Source organism: Carcharodon carcharias, chromosome 1 (assembly GCF_017639515.1).
Source record: "Carcharodon carcharias isolate sCarCar2 chromosome 1, sCarCar2.pri, whole genome shotgun sequence".
NCBI classification, from domain to species: Eukaryota; Metazoa; Chordata; class Chondrichthyes; order Lamniformes; family Lamnidae; genus Carcharodon; species Carcharodon carcharias.
Window position 1 is genome coordinate 237,214,135 of NC_054467.1, and position 22,278 is coordinate 237,236,412.

At 43.0% G+C, this 22,278-nt stretch overlaps 1 protein-coding gene across 3 annotated transcripts in view; it reads right to left on the reverse strand.

The window, feature by feature from the left end:
- Positions 1-22,278, reverse strand: part of ptpra (protein tyrosine phosphatase receptor type A) — a 316,897-nt gene that overhangs the window by 122,816 nt on the left and 171,803 nt on the right. For all 3 annotated transcript variants that reach the window (XM_041187767.1, XM_041187775.1, XM_041187757.1), the window contains one exon: positions 3,465-3,549. In XM_041187767.1, the coding sequence (XP_041043701.1) occupies positions 3,465-3,549 (85 nt within the window). The remainder of the gene's footprint in view (positions 1-3,464; positions 3,550-22,278) is intronic.

Consider the following 22,278-nt stretch of genomic DNA (forward strand, 5'->3'; position numbering starts at 1 on the left):
CAGTGACAGTGAAGGAACGGCGATATATTTCCAAGTCAGGACAGTGAGTGACTTGGAGGGGAACTTCCAAGAGGTGATGTTTCCATCTATCTGCCGCCCTTGTCCTTCTAGGTGGGTTTGGAAGGTGCTATCAAAGGAGCCTTGTTGAATTCTTGCAGCGCATCTGGTAGACGGAACACACTGCTGCTACAGTGCGTTGGTGGTCAAAGGAGTGAATGTTTGTGGATGAGGTGTCAATCAAGCGGGCTGCTTTGTCCTGGACAGTGTCAAGCTTCTTCAGTGTTGTGGGAGCTGCACTCATCCAGGCAAGTAGGGAGTATTCCATCATACTCCTGGCTTGTGCCTTGTAGATGGTGGACATGCTTTGGGGAGTCAGGAGGTGAGCTACTCATCACACAATTCCTAGCCTCTGACCTGCTCTTGTAGCCACAGTATTAATATGGCGAGTCCAGTTCAGTTTCTGGTCAATGGTAACCCCCAGGATGTTGATACTGGGGGATTCAGTGATGGTAATGCTATTTAACATCAAGGGATGATGGTTGGATTCTTTCTTGTTGGAGATGGTCATTGCCTGACACTTATATGGCGCACACCTGCCACTTGTCAGCCCAAGCCTGGATATTATCCAGGTCTTGCTGCATTTGGACATGGACTGCTTCAGTATATGAGGGGTTGAAAATGGTACTGAACATTGTGCAATCATCAGCGAACATCCCCACTTCTGACTTTATGATGGAAGGTCATTGATGAAGCAGCTGAAAATGGTTGGGCCGGGGACACTACCCTGAGGAACTCCTGCCGTGATGTCCTGGAACTGAGATGGCTGACCTCCAACAACCACAACCATCTTCCTTTGTGCTAGGTATGACTCCAACCAGCGGAAAGTTTTCTCCAATTCCCACTGACTCTAGTTTTGCTCAGGTTCCTTGATGCCACACTCATTCAAATGCTGACTTGACGTCAAGGGCAGTTACCCTGACTTCATCTCGGGTGTCCAGCTCTTTTGTCTATTTTTGAACCAAGGCTGTAATAGAGGTCAGCAGCTGAGTGGCCCTGGTGGATCTCAAACTGGGCGTCAGTGAGCAGGTTATTGCTAAGCATATGCCGCTTGATAGCACTGTTGATGGCCCCTTCCATTACTTTATTGATGATTGGAGTAGGCCGATGGGGCGGTAATTGGCCGGATTAGATTTTTCCTGCTTTTTGTGTACAGGATATACCTGGGCAATTTTCCACATAACCGGGTAGATACCAGTGTTGTAGCTGTACTGGAACAGCTTGGCTAGGGGCGCGGCAAGTTCTGGAGCACAAGTCTTCAGTACTATTGCTGGAATATTGTCAGGGGTCATAGCCTTTTCGGTATCCAGTGCCTTCAGCCGTATCTTGATATCATGTCGCGTGAATCGAATTGGCTGAAGATTGGCATCTGTGATGCGGGTGACCTCTGGAGGAGGCTGAGATGGATCATCCACTTGGCACTTCTGGCTGAAGTTTGTTGCGAATGCTTCAGCCTTATCTTTTGCACTGCTGTGCCAGGCTCCTCCATCATTGATGATGGGGATATTTGTGGAGCCTCCTCTTCCAGTGAGTTGTTTAATTGTCCACCACAATTCACAACTGGATGTGGCAGGACTTCAGAGCTTAGATCTGATCCATTGGTGTGGGATCGCTTAGCTTTATCACTTACTGCTTATGTTGTTTGGCACACAAGTAGTCCTGTGTTATAGCTTCACCAGGTTGACACCTCAATTTTGGGTATGCCTGGTGCTGCTCCTGGCATGCCCTCCTGCACTCTTCATTGAACCAGGCTGATTCCCTGGCTTGATGGTAATGGTAGAATGAGGGATATGCCGGGCCACGAGGTTACAGATTGTGCTAAGAGTACAATTCTTCTGCTGCTGATGGCCCACAGTGCCTCATGTATGCCCAGCCTTGAGTTGCTGGATCTGTTAGAAATCTATCCCATTTAGCAAGGTGGTAGTGCCATGAAACACAATGAAGAGTATCCTCAATGTGAAGGTGGGATTTCGTTTCCACAAGGACTGTGTGGTGGTCACTCCAACCGATACTGGTATGGACAGATGCATCTGTCACATGCAGGTTGGTGAGGGTGAGGTAAAGTTATGTTTTTCCCTCTTGTTGGTTCCCTCACCACCTGCCACTGACCCAGTCTAGCTGCTATCTCATTTAGGACTGGGGCAGCTTGGTCAGTAGTGGTGCTACTGTGCCACTTTTGGTGATGGACATTGAAGTCCCCCACCCTGAAGGTAGTGAATGTCTGGAATTCTCTACCCCGCAGAGTTGTGGAGGCTAGATCACTGAAAGTAAAAGAGGACATAGATAGATTTTTGCAATATCGGGGAGTTGAGGCCATGAAGAGCTGGCACGAAAGAGGAGTTGCGGCCTGGAGCAGATTAACCATGATCTTATTGAACAGCAGGGCAAACTTGAAGGCTGAGTGGCCTACTCCTGCTCCTATGTCTTATGTTCTTATGTACTCAAAGTTCGCTATATTTCTAAGTTTTGTGTCAGGTTTTGAAGTTCTGCCCTTGTCTACATCCAAATCTAAGCCGTTAATTTTATATCAAGAAAACCAGTGTTCCCAGTGCTGCCCTAAGGGGAACACAGCTGTACATCAGCTTCCAGTTCAACCACTAATGTTTCATATGAATTAGGAGCAGCAGTGTCCCACTCAGCTCCTTGAGCCTGTTCCGCCATCCAACAAGATCATGGCTGATCTAATAGTAACCTCACCTTCCTGTCACTCAGCCAACTTATTTTCTGCCTTCAATTTAACCACATGCAGGTCAATGATGTAAAAATGTATTAAAATCAGGTTTTAACAGGAATTGGATGAAATGTTGAGGAATAATTATGTAGGAGTTATTTGACACTCTGTAGAAAAAGTGGTTCAGAATACGTATAAAGACAGATTAGTACACGTGTGACATTTATGAATTAGAACAGAGGTTCCCAAAGCACAGGTTGTGACTCCTGCTGGGGTTGCGAGCTGAGCAATTCGGGCTGCGAGCTCCCCATCCTCCGAGGCAGCAATGGCAACTCTGGAATGGAGAATCTTGAATGCCAGGATCATCTCCAAGGCCCCATGGCATGCGGGTGCATGATTTTTTTCCTGTTGTGGTTCAGAGGGCATGTCCTAAAGGAATGAACTTCAAGGCCTGCTCACTGCCTCCATCTAAGCCTGCAAAGTAAACTGGTCAAAAATACCACCAATACCCGCTGTCAGAACTTCCACCCCATCCCCCCATCTCACCTCTCAATCTGGGGTCACACCAACATTCAAGTGTTAAAATGAGGTTACAGGAGGAAAAAGTTTTGGAGCACTGAATTAGAAGGATCAAAGAGGCAAATAGATTTTTTTTTATTTAAGCAGCAGCACAACAAACATACTTGTAAACTTAAGCAGCAGTACAACAAACAAACTTAAATTAACAGTCACTTACCTCAGCATATAAAGAACTATAATAATAAATACGATGACTAACAGTGATGAGAGAGCCACCATTACTGCTATAATGGGCATTTCATCTGTAATGAAAAGAAGACACTACTCAGAATATAGATTATGAACCTAAGAATACAACTGTACTAATGGACAAGACAGTTCAATGAAGACCCTCAAAAGTTGTTCAGAGCTTCAATAAGAATCATAATAAGCTAATGCTAAAACAAAAAATTATCAGTATCAATAATGTAAAGATACAGAATCCCTGTTTAAATTATTACAGGAATTCACACAAAAATAAACAGCTCAATTGAAGCTGAATAACAATATTTAACTTAAAACAGTATTTAATTTTATTCAAGAATTAATTGACTTTGTGATAGGCCAGATTAAACATAAATCACAATAAATCTCCATTTCATACTGAAGCTCTTAAAACAGTAGTTCAATGAGATGACCCCTTAATAACTAACTGTTCCACTCATGCCTTGCATTCAGTTAATTCAAAGTAATCATCAAAGTAAAAATTAGTTTTGGACTCTTTTCAAGCTCAGGCACAATGCAATCCAGGTAACATAGGTCCAAATGGGAGGCCTAAAATTGGGCCTCGAGCCTCACTAATAGTTAATGCAAAAGCTGCAACTACCTATCGTGCCTCGACAGACAATTTGCACATCAAAAGATGTTGATTGTTGGGCCACTTGCCTCAGTGTCTGTTCATCAGAAATGCTTTCCAATAGGGTAGAGGAGAGGGTGGAGGCTAACTCTTGCTCCTCCTGGCTCCACAGGGAGGTTGATTTATTTAGTCAGTTAGGCTTAAAGTAGCTGTTCATTGGCAGCCTCAGGGGCGCTGAAAAATTCTGAACAGGGCAGAAATGACACCTGCTCAGTCCATCATAAACACATTTTCCAGATAGGTCCTTCAATAGGTGATAGGGCCCTACTTAACCTAAGCATGGGCCCAACATTGGTTTCAGGAGACCGGGCAAGGTATGTATAAACAAGACTGACAAACTTATCAATGGTCTGAATGCACATGCACGCTGAGCATGGAATGTCTCACTGCTAAATGTGTATCTAGTCAGCCCAAAATAAGGGTGCAATCTGCTCGATTTCTACCCTTATAGGCATGTTCGCTTAAAATTTCTCACCAATATGATATTAAAATGTGTATTTTACTGAACCATTCTGTTTTACATGTGTATTTCCTGGTAGAACAATTGAATATTGTTCAGATTAGCTTCAATAGAAGTCTGTTAAATGTTGTGGCTGAAGCTAAAATAGGTATTGTTGCAAATTAAGTTAAGTCATTTGCTTTTACACCACATTTTTACTTGAAAACGGACAATAGCAGTGCTTTGTTTTCACACACTATCATTCATAAATCACCTAAATATTAGCCAGTCACATTAAGAGTTAATACTGCTGGATGCTGCAAATGTGTCATTCTGCAATGTTGAAGTCCTTAGCTCGGTAAACTAGTTCTGAAAGACTTGAACAATACTTGACCATAATTTAACATTTTAAATGAGCTCCTTTATCCATGTCCAAGGTACTAAAGTCAATTGCCATACAATTACTGCAGCCCCAGAAGATATCTTGGATCAACTATGTGACTTTCCTGCTCCATAGGGTTCAGGTAATCACTGAACGAGCTCATTCAATCAGCGGGGAGCTCTGTTTCCCTCCTTGATCAGGGAATGGACGTTTGCTTGTGCGTGTGTGTGTGTGTGTGTGTGTGTGTGTGTGTGTGTGTGTGTGTGTGTGTGTGTGTGTTATTTTATTTAAATGAGTACCACAAAGAAACAAAACTTTGCCTACATACAGTGTAAACCAAGACAAAATCTTAGGATTACTAACTGTTGGTACAAGCTTAATACATCTGACCCATAAGTTGAAGAGAATGGGAGATATACCAAAAAATACTCAAGGGAAATTACTCAAAATACTTAAGGAAATAGATAAATTGAAATCTGCTACGGAAAGTTCCAGTTTACGTTTCCCTGTTTTAAGTTGTTCAGCGTCGGTCAGGTTCTGTACTTATGTTTAACATTGCGAGTTTCATTTTGTGCCAGGTCTGATATAAGGCCATGTGAACCGATGGGCATCGTTTTGGAGCTGCCTCTGCCGCTCCCTGACCATCCCTCTTGCTGCTGACCCTCCAGTTTGTGGCCTTTTCCGCTCCCTAACACCGCTTCTCCAGCTCGCATACCTCCTGTAAGTAAGGAAGCTGCTCTTCCTGCACCTTGCCATTCATCATCAGAACCCTTGCCCACAGTGAGGGTTCATGAGAGGGTAGCAGCGAACAGGGGTGGCAGGAAGCTGGAGTTCGGTGACAGGGAGGGTCTGCAGCAACTGGAGGATCAAGGAGCGGCAGAGGTCACAAACCAGTGGGTCAGCAGCGAGTTAAGGGTCAGAGTGCAGCCGTGGCCGCGGGCTGGAGGGTCAGCAGCAAGGGGAGGACCAGGGAGCAGCAGAGGCTCAAACTGGAGGGCCTGCAGCGACCAGGAGGGTCAGGGAGCGGCAGAGGTTGCGAGCCAGAGATTTGGCAGGATGAAGGATCTTAAGCAATGGGGAGGTTCGGAGAGCAAGAGAGATGGCAGATAGGAAGCAGGGAGTTAGCATATTTTATTTATATTTTAAAAGTTATTTCATTTACCAATATAGGAATTTAGCAATATCAACTTACAGGATATAGTGTATTTTTTCTGATGAGAAAGGTCTTCTAGAACCCAACTACAGCTTTTATATTGATTTTAATGGGAAAATGTGACAGGCTTAACATAGTTGTAACTTTAAGTGAAACATTCAGGCATGAAACTACAACTTTAATTGAGGACTTAGATCGTGGGATGGGGGCATGAGCTTACAAAATATAAACAGCAGAAAAACAGACTATTCAAACCAAGCAGTCCTTGTTGCACTCAAGCCTCCTCCCATGCTTCATCACTTAACTCCATGAGCATAACCCTCACCCTTCTTCCTCATATGTTTATCAAGCTTCCCATTAAATGTATCTACGCCGTTTTCCTCAGCTACTCCTTGTGATAGCGGAATGTACATTTCCCCCACTCTCTGGTTGAAGAAGTTTCTTCCGAGTTCCCTATTTGCTTTCTTGATGACGATGGCATCTAGTTCTGCTCTTCCCGCAAGTAGAAATATTTTCCTATCTGTCAAATCCTATCTTAATTTTAAAGAACTCTATTAAATCAGCCCTCAGCTTTTTCTTTTCAAGAGAAAAGGAGACACAGCCTGTTTATCCTTTTCTTGGTATATATAACCTCAGTTCCAGCATCGTCCTTATAGATCTTTTTTGCTCCCTCTCAAGTGCCTCCATATTCTTTCATATATGTCGAGCAGGGCTGTTGTTACGTTCATTGCTATAACGGAGACCTGGCTAAAGAAGGGACAAAACAGGCAGCTTAATATCCCTGGTTATAGAGTCTTCAGACACAATAGAGTAGGAAATAAAAAAGGGAGAGGGGTAGCACTAATGGTTAAAGAATCAATTCCAGTTGAGAGAAGGGATGATATACTAAATGGGTCAACAAACAAATATGTAGGCAAATTTCTGCTTGTAAGAACAAGAGGGCAATAATAGTAGGAGACTTCAACTATCCTAATATCAACTGGGATTCAAATAATATAAGGGGCACTGAGGGAGAAAACTTCATGCAGTGTGTCCAGTCAAGTTTTTTCAACCAATTACTGACAAACCCAACAAGAGGAGATGCAATTCTAGACCTAGTATTGGGGAACAAAGAAGGGCAAGTGGGTGAAGTGACAGTTGGCGACCACATCGGGGACAGTGATCACAATTCTGTTAGATTTAGCATTACCATGGAAAAGGACAGAGATAAAGCAGGAGTAAAAGTCTTGAACTGGGGGAAGGCAAATTTTGCAGAAATGAGAAGGGACTTGGCTGAGATGGACTGGACAGCACTGCTGGACGATAAAACAGTGGAAAACCAGTGGGAAGCACTGAAAAGTGAGATCTTAATTGTACAAAGTAGACATGTCCCTGACAAAAATAAGAGTGGTACTGCCAAACCTAGACCTTCCTGGTTGTCTAGAGGAATACAGGGGAAGATCAAACAGAAAAAGAAAGCATACGATAGGCACAAAGAACTAAGCGCTGCAGATAGCCTAGACAAATATAGGAAGTGCAGGGACAAAGTAAAAAAGGAAATAAGTAAATCAAAGAGAGGGCATGAAAAAAGATTAGCAAGTATAGTTAAAGATAACCCAAAGATGTTTTACCAATACATTAATGCTAAAAGGTTAGTTAAGGAAAAAGTGAGACCTTTCAGAGAAGAAGATGAAACCTTGTGTGTAGATGCAGAGGCTGTGGGAAGGGTTTTGAATGAATATTTTGTCTCTGTGTTTACAAAGGAAAGGAGGATGTAGATATAGCAGTCCAGGAGGAACACTGAGATATTGGATGGGATAGTCATAAAGAGAGAGGAAGTACTCGAAAGGTTGAAATCCTTGAAGGTTGATAAGTCACCAGGGTCAGATGGATTGTTTCTGAGGCTGCTGAAGGAAGTCAGGGAGGAGATAGCAGATGTTCCGAGGATGATTTTCCAATCTTCACTAGATATAGGCGTGGGGGTGGTACTGGAGGACTGGAGAAATGCAAACGTGGTTCCATTGTTTAAAAAGTGATCAAAGGAAATGCCAAACAATTATCGGCCAGTTAGTATTACGTTGGTGGTGAGCAAATTAGTAGAATCAATCCTGAGAGATAGGATTAACTGTCATGTGGAAAGGCATGGACTAGTCAGGGATGGTCAGCATGGATTTGTTAAAGGAAGGTCTTGCCACTCTCTGCGTAAAAAAGTTCTTCCTCATGTTCCCCTCTACACCACTACTGCCACTTATCTTGAATCTATGTCCCCTGGTTCAAGAATTCTCCAAGGGAAACAATTTTATCCTGTCCACTCCATCTATTCCCCTCATAATTTTGTGCACCTCAATCAAGTTACCTCTCAGCCTTCTTTGTTCTAAGGAAAATAACCCCAACCTATCTAATTTCTCCTCGTAACTACACTTTTCTAACCCTGGCAACATTCCTGTAAACCTCCTCTGCACTCTCTCCAGAGAATATTCATTCAAAACCCTTCCCACAGCCTCTGCATCTACACACAAATTTGAATTCTTTGAGGAAGTGACAAGAAGGGTTGATGAAGGTAGTGCAGTGGATGTTGTGTACATGGATTTTAGCAAGGCATTTGACAAGGTCCCACATGGCAGATTTGTCAGGAAAGTAAAAGCCCATGGGATTCAGGGTAACGTGGCAAACTGGATAAAAGGTTGGCTTTGTAACAGGAAACAAAGGGTAATGGTTGATGGATGCCCTTGCGAATGGAAAGTTGTCTCAAGTGGTGTTCCACAGGACCCGGTGTTGGGACACTTGCTGTTTGTGTTATATATTAACGATTTGGATGTGAACGTGGGAGGCAGGATTGGGAAATTTGCAGATGACACAAAGATTGGCTGAGTAGTGGATAGTGTAGAGGATAGCCATAATCTCCAAAACGATATAGATGGGTTGGTGGAGTGGGCAGTAAAGTGGCAGGTGGATTTTAACATAGAGAAGTGTGAGGTCATACATTTAGGGAGATCAAACAATTACAGGGATTACAAAAAAAATGGAAATGTACTAACGGGGTAGATGAGTGAGAGATCTTATAAGTACACAGGTCCCTGAAGGTAGCAGTTCAAGTAGACAAGGTTGTAAAGATGGCATATGGAATGCTCTCCTTCACTGGCAGAGGTATAGAATATAAAAAACTAAGGATATAATGTTGGAATTGTATAAAACACTGGTGAGGCCACAACTGGAGTATTGTGTGCAGTTCTAGTCGCCACATTACAGGAAGGACGTAATCGCTCTGGAGAGAGTGCAGAGGAGGTTTACAGGAATGTTGCCAGGGTTAGAAAAGTGTAGTTACGAGGAGAGATTAGATAGGTTGGAGTTATTTTCCTTAGAACAAAGAAGGCTGAGAGGTAACTTGATTGAGGTGCACAAAATTATGAGGGGAATAAATGGAGTGGACAGGATAAAATTGTTTCCCTTTGGTGGAGAATTCTTGAACCAAGGGACATAGATTTAAGATAAGTGGCAGTAGTGGTGTAGAGGGGAACATGAGGAAGAACTTTTTTACGCAGAGAGTAGTGGGTGTCTGGAACTCGCTGCCCAATTTGGTGGGAGAGGCAGAAACTCTAAACTCTTAAAAAGTACCTGGATCTGCACCTTAAGTGTTGTAAGCTGCAGGGCTATGGGCCAGGTGCAGGAAGGTGGGATTAGAAAGGGCACCTGGGTGTCCTCGGGCTGGCATGGACAAGATGGGCCAAATGGCCTTCTTCTGTGCTGTACCTATTCTATGGTTCTATGATCCCCACAGACACCGATAACTTTAACAATTAAAGGAATCGCATCACAAGGTTAAGACTTTTACTCTAATAGAGAAACTTAAGTTAACATCCACCAAACATTACTTAGTAATACACTAAACTACAGAAACAATAACCCTCATTGATGCTTAACATGACTAATAACCACATGCTGCATATTCTTTACAGCATACTCTCCCTCGGAAACAGTCCACAGTCATTCCCAGCTTCCAATGGGATAATTTCTCTCTGTTTTGCTGAGTTGTAATGTGCTGTGACTGAAGGTCCTCTCCCTCAGCCTCCTGAATTCCCCAGCCGACTTTCAACAGTAAAGCACACTCCGGTGATTCCTTCTCCCAGCCTTGCCAGGGTGAATCTTGACGTGGCCATAAATCACTGGGGATTCCTTCTCTTCGTCCGGTGGATAAGCTGCCATCAGCCTTCTGCCTGATAGCCAACACAGGACACAAGCTTTTCCCTCTGCAGACCACAGCAACTGCTGTTCCTTGTCTCTCTCTCTCACTGCCTCTGTTCAAAGTCTCTGAGGTATAAAGTTTTCAATGACAAGAATGCCTGCTCCGTCTTTGTTTTCAGGTCTGAAACTTGGCACATACATTTCAGTAACACACCTGGGCCAGTCTCCATGATAACTAAGCCACACAGGCTTGCTGTCAGGCAGAACTTGTAGCAGATCACACGACTCTCTTCAGTACTCCATTTCACCTTAAACTATAGTCCAAAAGTTAATCACCATATAAAACCTCACATTCGAAACCCTATACAGCACTTGGACGATGCCACCAAAGGATATCTGGGCTTTTTTTTTTTAAATTCTTATGGCTGGGTGAACAGTTATAATTTGATGTTGAGGTTAACAATCCATTTAATGGCTTCAGCTGACACAGTGTGAGTGGTTTGATGCCACCAGGAATGGCTCTCTCAGAGCAGAGAGTCAGTATGTGGATGATGGTCTGACCTGGATAGGCACAGTCACAATTTGAGCTGTTCCTCATTTTGCATTTATGAAGCAGGTAGCCACATCGTCCCCAGCCTGTCCTCAAGCTGTTTACAGTTGTCCAGATTTTCCATGGAGGGTTGAAACCTGGAATTCTTGGCAATGGCCCCTATCAGTTTGTAGCTGGTGATGTTTTCAGTCATTCAGGAGGTATGCCATCAAGAGGTGGAGTTGTCAGTTTGTAGGGTGTGGAGTGTGTTCTAGTAGGGAACATGGGATTTCAGCCAAATACTTGTCTTTTTTTTTAGGTACTGTGTCAATGGGAGTGCTTAATTAGCTATCAACCAGTGGTGCTCTTTGAGGGGGATGTTTTCCTTCCGTATATCGGGAAATTAACTACGTGCTAGCACAGGAAGTCCACTCAAGCTGTGTTGGTCTCAACATTCCAGAAATAACCCTCATGACTTCTTACAGTAGGTTATCTGCCACATTTGTGCGGTATCACCCGAGCCAGGTTCAGCAAGCAACCTCTGCTGTTGTTTTGACCAGGGCAAGTCAAGCAGTGTGTAGTGTTAGCTCTGATGTCCCAGGTGGTACCCGCCAGTTTCCTTATGAGATTCACTCTCATCTTAACCTCCTCTCCAGTGCTCTAGTGGTGTTGCCAGTAGGTCAATGTATGGTCAAGAATGATGCCAAAGTATTTTGCAGTTGGATTGTGAGTGGATGGTTGGCCGCAGAACTGGAGTGGAGTTCTTCCCCAGCCTTCGAGTTGTTCTAACGGACAATTGAAATGACAATTTTGGCTGCGTTTGGTCCAATTCTTCATTTTCTGAAGTAAGCTTCAGTGATTGTTTTCCCAATTAAGTTCTTCAGTCTGGAATGCCAAGGCCTAGTGGTCAGCATTTGTGAAGAGCTGTGACTTTGTGGGAGAGATGTCACAGTATGAGCTGGTGCAAGCGCTGATCCCTTTAAGAGTCCATTGTTGGTTATGCGTGGATGGCTAATTTGATCTCCAAGGTGCACATGAGTCAGTTGATCAATCATGGATTTGTATGGTTGTAGGGTTTTCACACAGCAGATGATTTTGTAGACTTTCAGCAGCATGCCTGTGCACCACACCGTGCCATAGGCACAGGATAAGTCAATAAAAGATGGGTGCTGTCTTCAGGCCTTTCTGGAAACCTGCCTCAATATGTGAGGTTAATGTCAGGATCAGCTTGGAGCAGTCCTGGCCCAATTAAAAACCAACCTGTTGGTGGGGGAACCAATGCTGTTTCCAGGTTGAGCAGTAATCTGTTTAGCAGTAATTTATATGTTATTGGGAGCAGGGCCATGGAGTGGTAGCTGTGTCGATCATTGAGTGACATCCTTGTCTTGGCGACGGCCTTTATTTTGGATTAGTGCCAGATGATTGGAATGGTGCCTGAGCTATGGATGTTCATTAGCGGCTTTGCTCACCACTTCCTTCCCTGTGATTCAATATTCTTAAAGAATTTTGGATAAATCTCATCGTTTCCTGCTGCTTTGCCTGGCTTGGTTGCAGTCAGGGCACTGTCCATTTCTTGTGTGTAGAGGCTTGAGAAGTCTGTCCACTCTGGGGCAATCTTGAGAGGCTGCATCAGGGTTATTTTTAACATCTGATTATCTTCCTTGCTGACAGGTACCACTAAGTTGGTCTTTATCAAGCAAGAAGATCCTACCCAGGCTACAGCAAAAGGGGAGATAACTAATACACTAGAAGGATTTAGGTTGATAATGAGGTATTGGGCAAGCTACCTATACTTAAAGTAGATAAAGCACCAGGAGCAGATGAGATGCATCAAACGATATTGAGGGAAATTAGTGAGGCATAATTTCCCAATCTTTCTTAAGATACAGGAGCAATTCCATAAGACTGGAGAATTGCAACTGTTACACCCTTGTTTGAAAAGGGGGGCAGGGATAAAGCTGGCAATTACAGGCCTCAGCAGTAGGATAACTTCTGGAAACTATAGTGCGGGATAAAATGAATAATCACTTAGACGAGCGCAGAATAATTAATGAATCCATGCTGGCTTTCCTCAAGGGAAAATCATGTTTAACTAACTTGCTGGAATTTTTTGAGGAGGTAACAGAGAAGGTTGATAAAGGAAACACTGTTGATAGAAACATAGAAAATAGGAGTCGGCCATTCGGCCCTTCTAGCCTGCTCCGCCATTTATTATGATCATGGCTGATCATCCAACTCCATAACCTGCTCCCGCTTTCTCCCCATATCCTTTGATCCCATTCACACCAAGAACAATATCTAACTCCTTCTTGAAAACATACAATGTTTTGGCCTCAACTGCTTCCTGTGGTAGCGAATTCCACAGGCTCACCACTCTCTGGGTGAAGAAATTTCTCCTCATCTCAGTCCTAAATAGTCTACCCCATATCCTCAGACTGTGACCCCTGGTTCTGGACTCCCCCACCATTGGGAACATCCTTCCGGCATCTACCCTGTCTAGTCCTGTTAGAATTTTATAGGTTTCTAGGAGATCCCCCCTCATTCTTCTGAACTCCAGCGAATATAATTCTAATCGACTCAATCTCTCCTCATATGTCAGTCCCGCCATGTCAGAAATCAGTCTGGTAAACCTTTGCTGCACTCCCTCTATAGCAAGAACATCCTTCCTCAGATAAGGAGACCAAAACTGAACACAATATTCCAGATGTGGTCTCACCAAGGCCCTTTATAATTGCAGCAAGACATCCCTGCTCCTGTACTCGAATCCTCTGGCTATGAAGGCCAACATACCATTTGCTTTCTTTACTGCTTGCTGCACCTGCAAGCTCATCTTCAGCGACTGGTGTACGAGGACACCCAGGTCTCGTTGCACGTTCCCCTCTCTCAATTTATAGCCATTCAGATAATAATCTGCCTTCCTGTTTTAGCTACTAAAGTGGATAACCTCACATTTATCCACTTTATACTGTAACTGCCATGCATTTGCCCACTTACTCAGCATGTCCAAATCACACTGAAACATCTCTGCATCCTCCTCACAGCTCACCCTCCCACCCAGCTTTGTCTCATCTGAAAATTTGCAGATATTACATTTAGTTCCTTCATCTAAATCATTAATATATATTGTGAATAGCTGGGGTCCCAGCATCGATCCCTGTGGTACCCCACTGGTCACTGCCTGCCATTCGGAAAAAGACCCGTTTATTCCTGCTCTTTGTTTCCTGTCTGCCAACCAGTTTTCTATCCATTTGAATTTACTATCCTCAATCCCATGCGCTTTAATTTTTCCCACATAAGAGATTAGTGTGACTTTGTCGAAAGCCTTCTGAAAGTCCAAATAAACCACTTTCCCTGGCTCCCCCTCATCAACTCTACTTGTTACATCCTCGAAAAATTCCAGTAGATTTGTCAAGCATGATTCCCTTTCATAAATCCACGCTGACTCCGTCTGATTCTGCCACTGTTTTCCACGTGCTCAGTTATTAAATCTTTTATAATGGACTCTAGAATTTTCCCCACTACTGACGTCAAGCTGACTGGACTACAATTCCCTGTTTTCTCTCTACCTTCCTTTTTAAATATTGGCCATTAGCTACCCTCCAATCTGTAGGAACTGTTCCAGAGTCAATAGAATCTCAGAAGATGACCACCAATGCATCCACTATTTCCAGGGCCACTCCCTTAAATAAGATGTAGATATCAGGCCCTGGGGATTTATCAGCCTTCAATCCCATTAATTTCCCCAACAACATTTCCCTACCAATACAGATTTCTTTCAGTTCCTCCCTCTCACTAAACCCTGTGTTCCCCAATATGATGTGGCATATATGGATTTTCAAAAGGCATTTGATGCAGTGCCCCACAACAGACTTTAGCAAAATTCTAGGTCATGGAATAAAAGAGAAAGTAGGCACTTGGTTAAGAAATTGGCTGAGTGACAGGTGACAGAGAGTAATGATAAATGGTTGTTTTTTCAGATTGGAGGAAGGTTTGTAGTGGAATTCCTGAGGGGTCAGTGTTGGGGCCCTTGCTTGTCCTAATATATATTAATGACCTAGACTGTGGTGTGCAGTGCATGGTTTCAAAATTTGCAGATGATACAAAGTTTGGAAATGTTGTCAACTGTGATGGGGATAGTCTTGAACTTCCAAAGGACATAGACATGTTGCATTGGGCAGACAAATGGCAGATGAATTTCAATACAGAGAAGTGTGAGGTGAGACAGTACAAAATAAAGGGAGAAATTCTAAAGGAGGTGCAAGAACAGAGGGACCTCGGTGGAAATGTACATAGGTCATTAAAGATGGCAGGGCATGTTGAGAGAGTTAATAAAACATATAGTATCTTAGGCTTTGTTAATAGAGGCATTGAGTGACAAGAGTAAGGAGGTCATGTTGAATTTGTATAAGACACTAGCTAGGCCTCTTCTGGAGTACTGCATCCAGTTCTGGATACCATACTTGAGGAAGGATATGAAGGCATTGGAGAGAGTCAGAGGAGGTTCTCAAGAATGATTCCCAGGATGAAGAACTGTAGCTATGAGGATAGATTGGAGGGGTTGGGACTGTTTTCATTGGAGAAAAGAAGGCTGAGAGGAGAATTGGTAGAGGTATTCAAGTTTCTAAGGGGTGTGAACAGGGTAAATAGTGAGAAGCTGTTCCCACTCAAGAGAATATCAAGAACTAGAGGGCACAGATTCAAAATAATTGGCAGAAGGGTAAATGTGATGCAAGGAATTTTTTTTTTCATTCTGAGGGAAGTTGGAATCTAGAACGAGCTTCCTGAAAGGGTGGTGGAGGCAGGTTCGATCAAGCAAATCCATACCGACTATCTTTGAATCATCAGTGTTTCTCTAAATGAAAATTTATCCTCTACCTCAGAAATGTTTCCAATAATTTCCCCACCACCATGTTAAGCTAACTGGCCTGCAATTGCTCAGTCTATCCCTTTCACTTTTTTTAAACATTGGTACAATGTCAGCTGTCCTCCAGCCCACTGGCACCATACTGTAGCCAGAAAGGATTAGTAAATGATTGTCAGAGCCGCAGTTATTTCTTCTACTGCTTTCCTTGCTTCATTCTCGTATCTTCACACCTATTTCCCCTTGGAGAACAGTGTGGAATCGGAGAATCTTTATAGTACAGGAGGCAGCCATTCCGCCCAGCAAATCTGCATTGGCTCTCTGAAAAAGCATTGTCCTGGATGGTGTCAAGCTTCTTGAGTGTTGGAGCTGCACCCATCCAGGCAAGTAGAGAGTATTCCTTCACACTCCTGAATTTACAGTGCAGGAGGCGGCCATTTGGCCCATCGAGTATTCAGTGGCTCTCTGAAAGAGCATTCTATCCCTGCCTTATCCCCGTAACCTTGCACATTTTCTCTTTTCAGGTAGCAATCCAATTCCCTTTTGAATACCTCGAACGAATCTACCTCCACCACCTTCTCAGGAAGCTTGTTCCAGACTCCAACCACCCTCTAGGTGAAAAAGAATTTTCCTCACATCACTTTTACTCCTTTTGCCAATTATTTAAACCTATGCCCTCCACTTCTTGATGTTCAAGTGTGAAAGGTTTCTCTGTATTTACCCCTCAGGATCTTGCATACCTCTACCAGGTCTCCTCCTAGTTTTCTTTTTTCCAAAGAAGAGAGTCCTAACCTCTCCAATCTATCCTCATAGGTACAGTTTTTTCTCCCTGGAATCATTCTTGTGAATCTCCTCTTGTACTCTCTGCAGTGCCTTCACATCTTTCCTCAAGTATAGCGCCCAGAACTGGACTCAGTACTCCAGATCAAGGCAGCAACTGACAGAGTGTGACATCAAGGAGCCCGAGCAAAACCAGGGTCAATTGAAATCAGGAGGAAAACTTCCCACTGGTTGGAGTCATACATGGCGCAAGAGGAAGATGGCTGTGGTCACTGGAGGTCAGTCCTCAGTTTCACAGGACATCACTGCAGGAGCTCCTTAGGGTAGTGTCCTAGGCCCAACCATCTTCAGCTGTTTCATCAATGACCTTCCATCATGAGGTCTGAAGTGGGGATGTTCGCTGACGATTGCACAATGTTCAGCACCATTTACGACTCCTCAAATACTGAAGATATCCAAATTCAGCAAGACCTGGACAATATCCAGGCTTGGGCTGACAAGTGGCAAGTAATATTCACACCATACAAGTGACAGGAAATGACCAACTCCAACAGGAGAGAACATTAACATCGCTTCTTGACATTCAATGGCATTACCATCGCTAAATCCCCCACTATCCACATCCAGGGGATTACTATTGACCAGAAACCGAACTGGACTAGCCAGATAAATACTATGGTTACAAGAACAGGTCAGAGGATAGGAATCTTGCAACGAGTAACTCACCTCCTGATTCTCCAAAGCCTGTCCACCAGCTACAAGGCACAAGTCAAGAGTATGATGGAATACTCTCCACTTGCCTGGATGACTGCAGCTCCCACAACACTGAAGAAGCTTGACACCATCCAGGACAAAGCAGCCTGCATGACTGGCTTCCCTTCTACAAACATTCACTCCATCCACCACTGAACAGTGGCAGCTGTACGTACCATCTACAAGATGCACTGCGGGAACTCACCAAGCCTCCTTAGAAAGCACCATCCAAACCCACAACCGCTACAATCTAGAAAGACAAGGACAGCAGATACACGGGTATGCCACCACCTGGAAGTTCCCTTCCAAGCCACTTGTCATCCTGACTTGGAGATATATCGCCGTTTCTTCACTGTTTCTTGGTCAAAATCCTTAAACTCCTCCTGAGCAGCACTGTGGTGTACCTACACTAGAGGGACTGCAGCAGTTCAGGAAGGTAGCTCACCACCACCTTCTCAAGGGCAATTAGGGATAAGCAATAAATGCTGGTCTAGCCAGTGACACTAACATCCTGTAAATGAATTAACAAAAAGATGAGGCCTAACTGTGACAGCAAGTTAACAAGTTCAACATGACCTCCTTATTCTTGTACTCAATACTCCTATTAATAAAGCCTAATATACTGCATGCTTTATTAACTGCTCTGTCACCATGCCCTGCCATCTTCAATGACTTATGTACATATACACAGAGGTATTTCTGTTCCTGCACCTCCTTTAGAGTTTCTCCCCTTTTTTTAAAAAACTGTCTCACCATCTTCTTCCTGCCAAAATGAATCATCTCACATTTCTATGCACTGAACTTCATCTGCCACTTCTCTGTCCAATCGACCAAAATGTCTATGTCCTTTTGAAGTTCAAGACTACCCTCATCGCAACTAACATTTCCATTCTTCATATCATCTGCAAAGTTTAAAATCACATCCTGAACACCACAGTCTAGGTCATTAACATATATCAAGAGGAGCGAGGATCCCAACATTGACCCTTGGGGAACTCCACTACAAACCTTCCTCCAATCTGAAAACTATCATTTATCAACACTCTATTTCCTGTCGCTCAACCAAATTCTTGTCCAAGTACCTACTTTGCCTTTTATTCCATGAGCTAGAATTTTGCTCACAGGTCTGTGGTGTGGCACTGTATATGAACAAACAAGGAGCAGGAGTAGCCCATTCAGCCCCTCAAGGTTGTTCTGCCATTAAATGAAATCATGGCTGATCTGATAGCAACCTGAAATCTGCATCCCACATACCGCCAATAAACCTTGCTTACCAAAAATCTATCCACCTCTACCTTAAAAACATGCAAAGACTCTGCTTCCACCATGTTTTCAGACAGAGAGTTCCAAATACTCATGACCCTCTTAGTGAAAAAACTTTGCCTCAGCTCTATTTTAAATGGGCGACCCCTTATTTTTAAACAGTGACCCCTAGTTCTAGATTCAATAAGAGGAAACATTTTCTCCACATCCATCCTGTCAAGGTCCCTCAGGATCTTATACTTTTCAATCAAGTCACCTCTTAGTCTTCTGACCTCCAGTGGATACAAGCCTAGTCTGTCCAACTTTCCTCTTAAGATAACACACCTATTCCAGGTATTAATCTGGTAAACCTGCACTGAACTGCTTCCAAGGCATTTATATCCTTCCTCAACTGTGACCAATGCTGTATCAAAAATTCCTTTTGAAAATCCACGCACCACATCAATAGCGTTGCCCTTTCAACCTTCTCTGTTACCTCCTCAAGAAACTCAGCAAGTTGGTTAAACTTGATTTTCTCTAAACGAATCCATACTGGCTTTCCTTAATTATCCTGCACTTGTGTAAGAGACTATTGATTTTGTCCTGAACTGAAGTTTCCAGAAGTTTCTCTACTACTGAGGTCAAAATAACTGATCTGTATTTGCCAGCATTATCCTTGCACCCCTTTCTGAATAAGGGTGTAACATTCGCAATTCTCCAGTTCTGTAGCACGGGAGGTGCCAAAGGAGACTGTTAGATTATCACTAGTGCCTCTGCAAGTTCCACTCTTATCTTCCTCAGTATCCTTGGATGCATCTCATCTGGTCCTGGTACCTTATCAATTTTTTTCGAAAACCACCTCCTCCTCAATTGTAAATTATTCTATTCTTCCTGTTACTACATCTCTCACCTCAGCCTGGACAGCATTTCTTCCATTGTAATGACAGATGCAAAGTACGCGTTTAACACCTCCACTATTTCTCCTGCTTCCACGTGCAAGTCCCCCTTTTTTACCCTTAATCAGCCCTATTCTTTCTTTTGCCTTTTATTATTTATATGCTTATAGAAGATCTTAGAATTCCCTTTTAGTTAGCTGTCTGTCTCTTTTCATGCTCGCCTTGCTTTTATTAGTTTTTTCACTTCCCCTCTGATCCTTCTATATTCATCCTGATTCTCCGCTGTATTTTCTACCTAATATCTGTCGAACATGCACTTCCTCCTTTTCATCTTCACTTCTATCTCTCTTGTCATCTGAGGTCATCTGGATTTATTTGTCCACCCTTTTATACTCAAGGGAGTATGTCTTGACATTGCCTTAGGAGGTAGCCCATTGTTTGGCCACTGTCTTTTCTGCCAACATTTGATTCCAACTTACACGACTCAGGTGCATTCTCATCACATCGAAATTGGCTACCCCCCAATTAATTATCCCTATTCTGGATAATAATCCATTGCCAACCTAAACCCTTTGATACAATGGTCATGGTCTCCTAAATGCTCTCTCACTGATATTTGATCCACTTCGGCTAACTCATTCCCAAAACATCCTTTGCTGTTCCTTATATTATGTCCAATCTTCTGGCTTTCCACCTATCTTTGCACAATTATATACTTTTTCTTTAAGATTGATATTATCTTTAGCCTTTCTAGTGAATCACGGATTGTGTGTCTGTCCCTTGGGCTTTAACTTACTCGTTGGAATGCATCTATTCTATGTATTCTCAAATATCCCCCAAAATGTCTGCCACTGCATCTCTATTGTCCTGTCCCTTAACCTAATTTGCCAATTCACTTTAGCCAGCTCTGCTTTCATACCCTCATAACTGTCCTTATTTAAGTTTAAAAACATGGTCTTGGACCAACTCCTCTCTCCCTCAAACTGAAAGTAAAATGCAATCTTATTATGGTCACTGCTACCTAGCGGGTGCCTTCACTATGAGATCATTAATTAATCCCATCTCATTGAACAATATCCAGTCTAGCACAGCCTGCTCTCTGGCTGGCTCCAGAACATGCTGCTCTAAGAAAATTTCCCAAAACATTTGGTGAACTCACCATCTAGGCTACCTTTGCCCATCTGACTTTTCCAGTCTATATGTAGGTTAAAATGTCCCATGATTATCGCCATACCTTTCTGATAAGCTCCCATTATTTCTTTCTTTATGCTCCATCCTGCCATGTGATTACTATTAGAGGGGCTGTACTAGTGGCTTTTTGCTTCTACCATTTCTCATCTCTACCCAAACCATTTCCACATCCTGGTTTCCTGAACATAAGAGCACAAGAAATAGAAACAGGAGCAGACCATTCAGCCCCTCAAGCCTGTTCTGCCATTCATAGCTGATCTTATATTTCGATTTCCACCTAGCCCCGATAACCTTTGATTCCCTTGCCTAACAAGAATCTTTGATTCCCTTGCCTAACAAGAATCTATCTGCCTCTGCCTTAAAAATATTCAATGACCTTCCGTCCACCAGCTTCTGAGGCAGAGAATTCAGAAGTCACACAATCATCTGAAAGAAAAAATTTCCCATCATCTCTGTCCTAAAAGGATGACCCATCATTTTAAAACAGTGCCCCTTCATTCTAGGTATCAATCTAGTAAAAGCAAAATACTGCAGATGCTGGAAATCTGAAACAAAAACAAAACTACCTAGAAGAACTCAGCAGGTCTGACAGCATCTGCAGAGAGGAATACAGTTAACGTTTTGAGTCCGTATGACTCTTCATCGATACTCTTCTGAACAGTTCATCAGAACTGTTCTGATGAAGAGTCATACGGACTCGAAACGTTAACTGTATTCCTCTCTGCAGATGCTGTCAGACCTGCTGAGTTTTTCCAGGTATTTTTGTTTTTGTATCAATCTAGTAAATATCCTTTGAACCGCAGCCAATGCATTTACATCCTTCCTTAAATAAGGAGACCAAAACTGCACATAGTACTCCAGGTGCGACCTCACCAATGCCCTGTATAACTGAAGCATAACATCCTTAATTTTATAAAAGCAAAATACAGCGGATGCTGGAAATCTGAAACAAAAACAAAAATTGCTGGAAAAACTCAGTAGGTCTGACAGCATCAGTGGAGAGAAAGACAGAGTTAACGTTTCGAGTCCGTATGAAGTCATATGGACTCGAAACGTTAATTCTGCCTTTCCATCCTTACTTTTATGTTCAATCCCTCTCATAATAAAGGATAGCATCCATTAGCCTTTTTAATTACTTGATGTACCTGCATACTAACTTTTTGTGACTCATGTACCAGAAGACCTAACTCCCTCTGCACCTTAGAATTTTGCAGCCGTTCTCCATTTAAAAAATACTCTGCTTTTTTGTTCTTCTTGCCAAAGTGAACAACTTCACATTTTCTCACATTAAACTCCATTTGCCAGATCTTTGCCCACTCACTCAACCTATCAATATCCATCTGAACCTCATGTCTCCTTCACAGCATACTTTCCTACCTATCTTTGTGTCATCTGCAAATGTCTACCATGTCTTCATTTCCCTCATCTAACTCATTGGTGTAAAGTGTAAAAGATTGAGGCCCCGGTACAGACTCCACTTGTCACGTCCTGCCAATCAGAAAATGACCCATTTATACATACTCTCTGCTTTCTGCTTTCTGCCAGCCAATCTTCTATCCAATGATAATATGTTACCCACTACATCATGCGCTTTTATTTTCCATAATAATCTTTGATGTGGCACCTTATCAAATGCCTTCTGGAAATCTAAGTACAATATGCCTACAGGCTCCCCTTTATCCACTGCGCATGTTACTCCTTCAAAAAACTCCAATAAATTGGTTAAACATGATCTTCCTTTCACAAAAC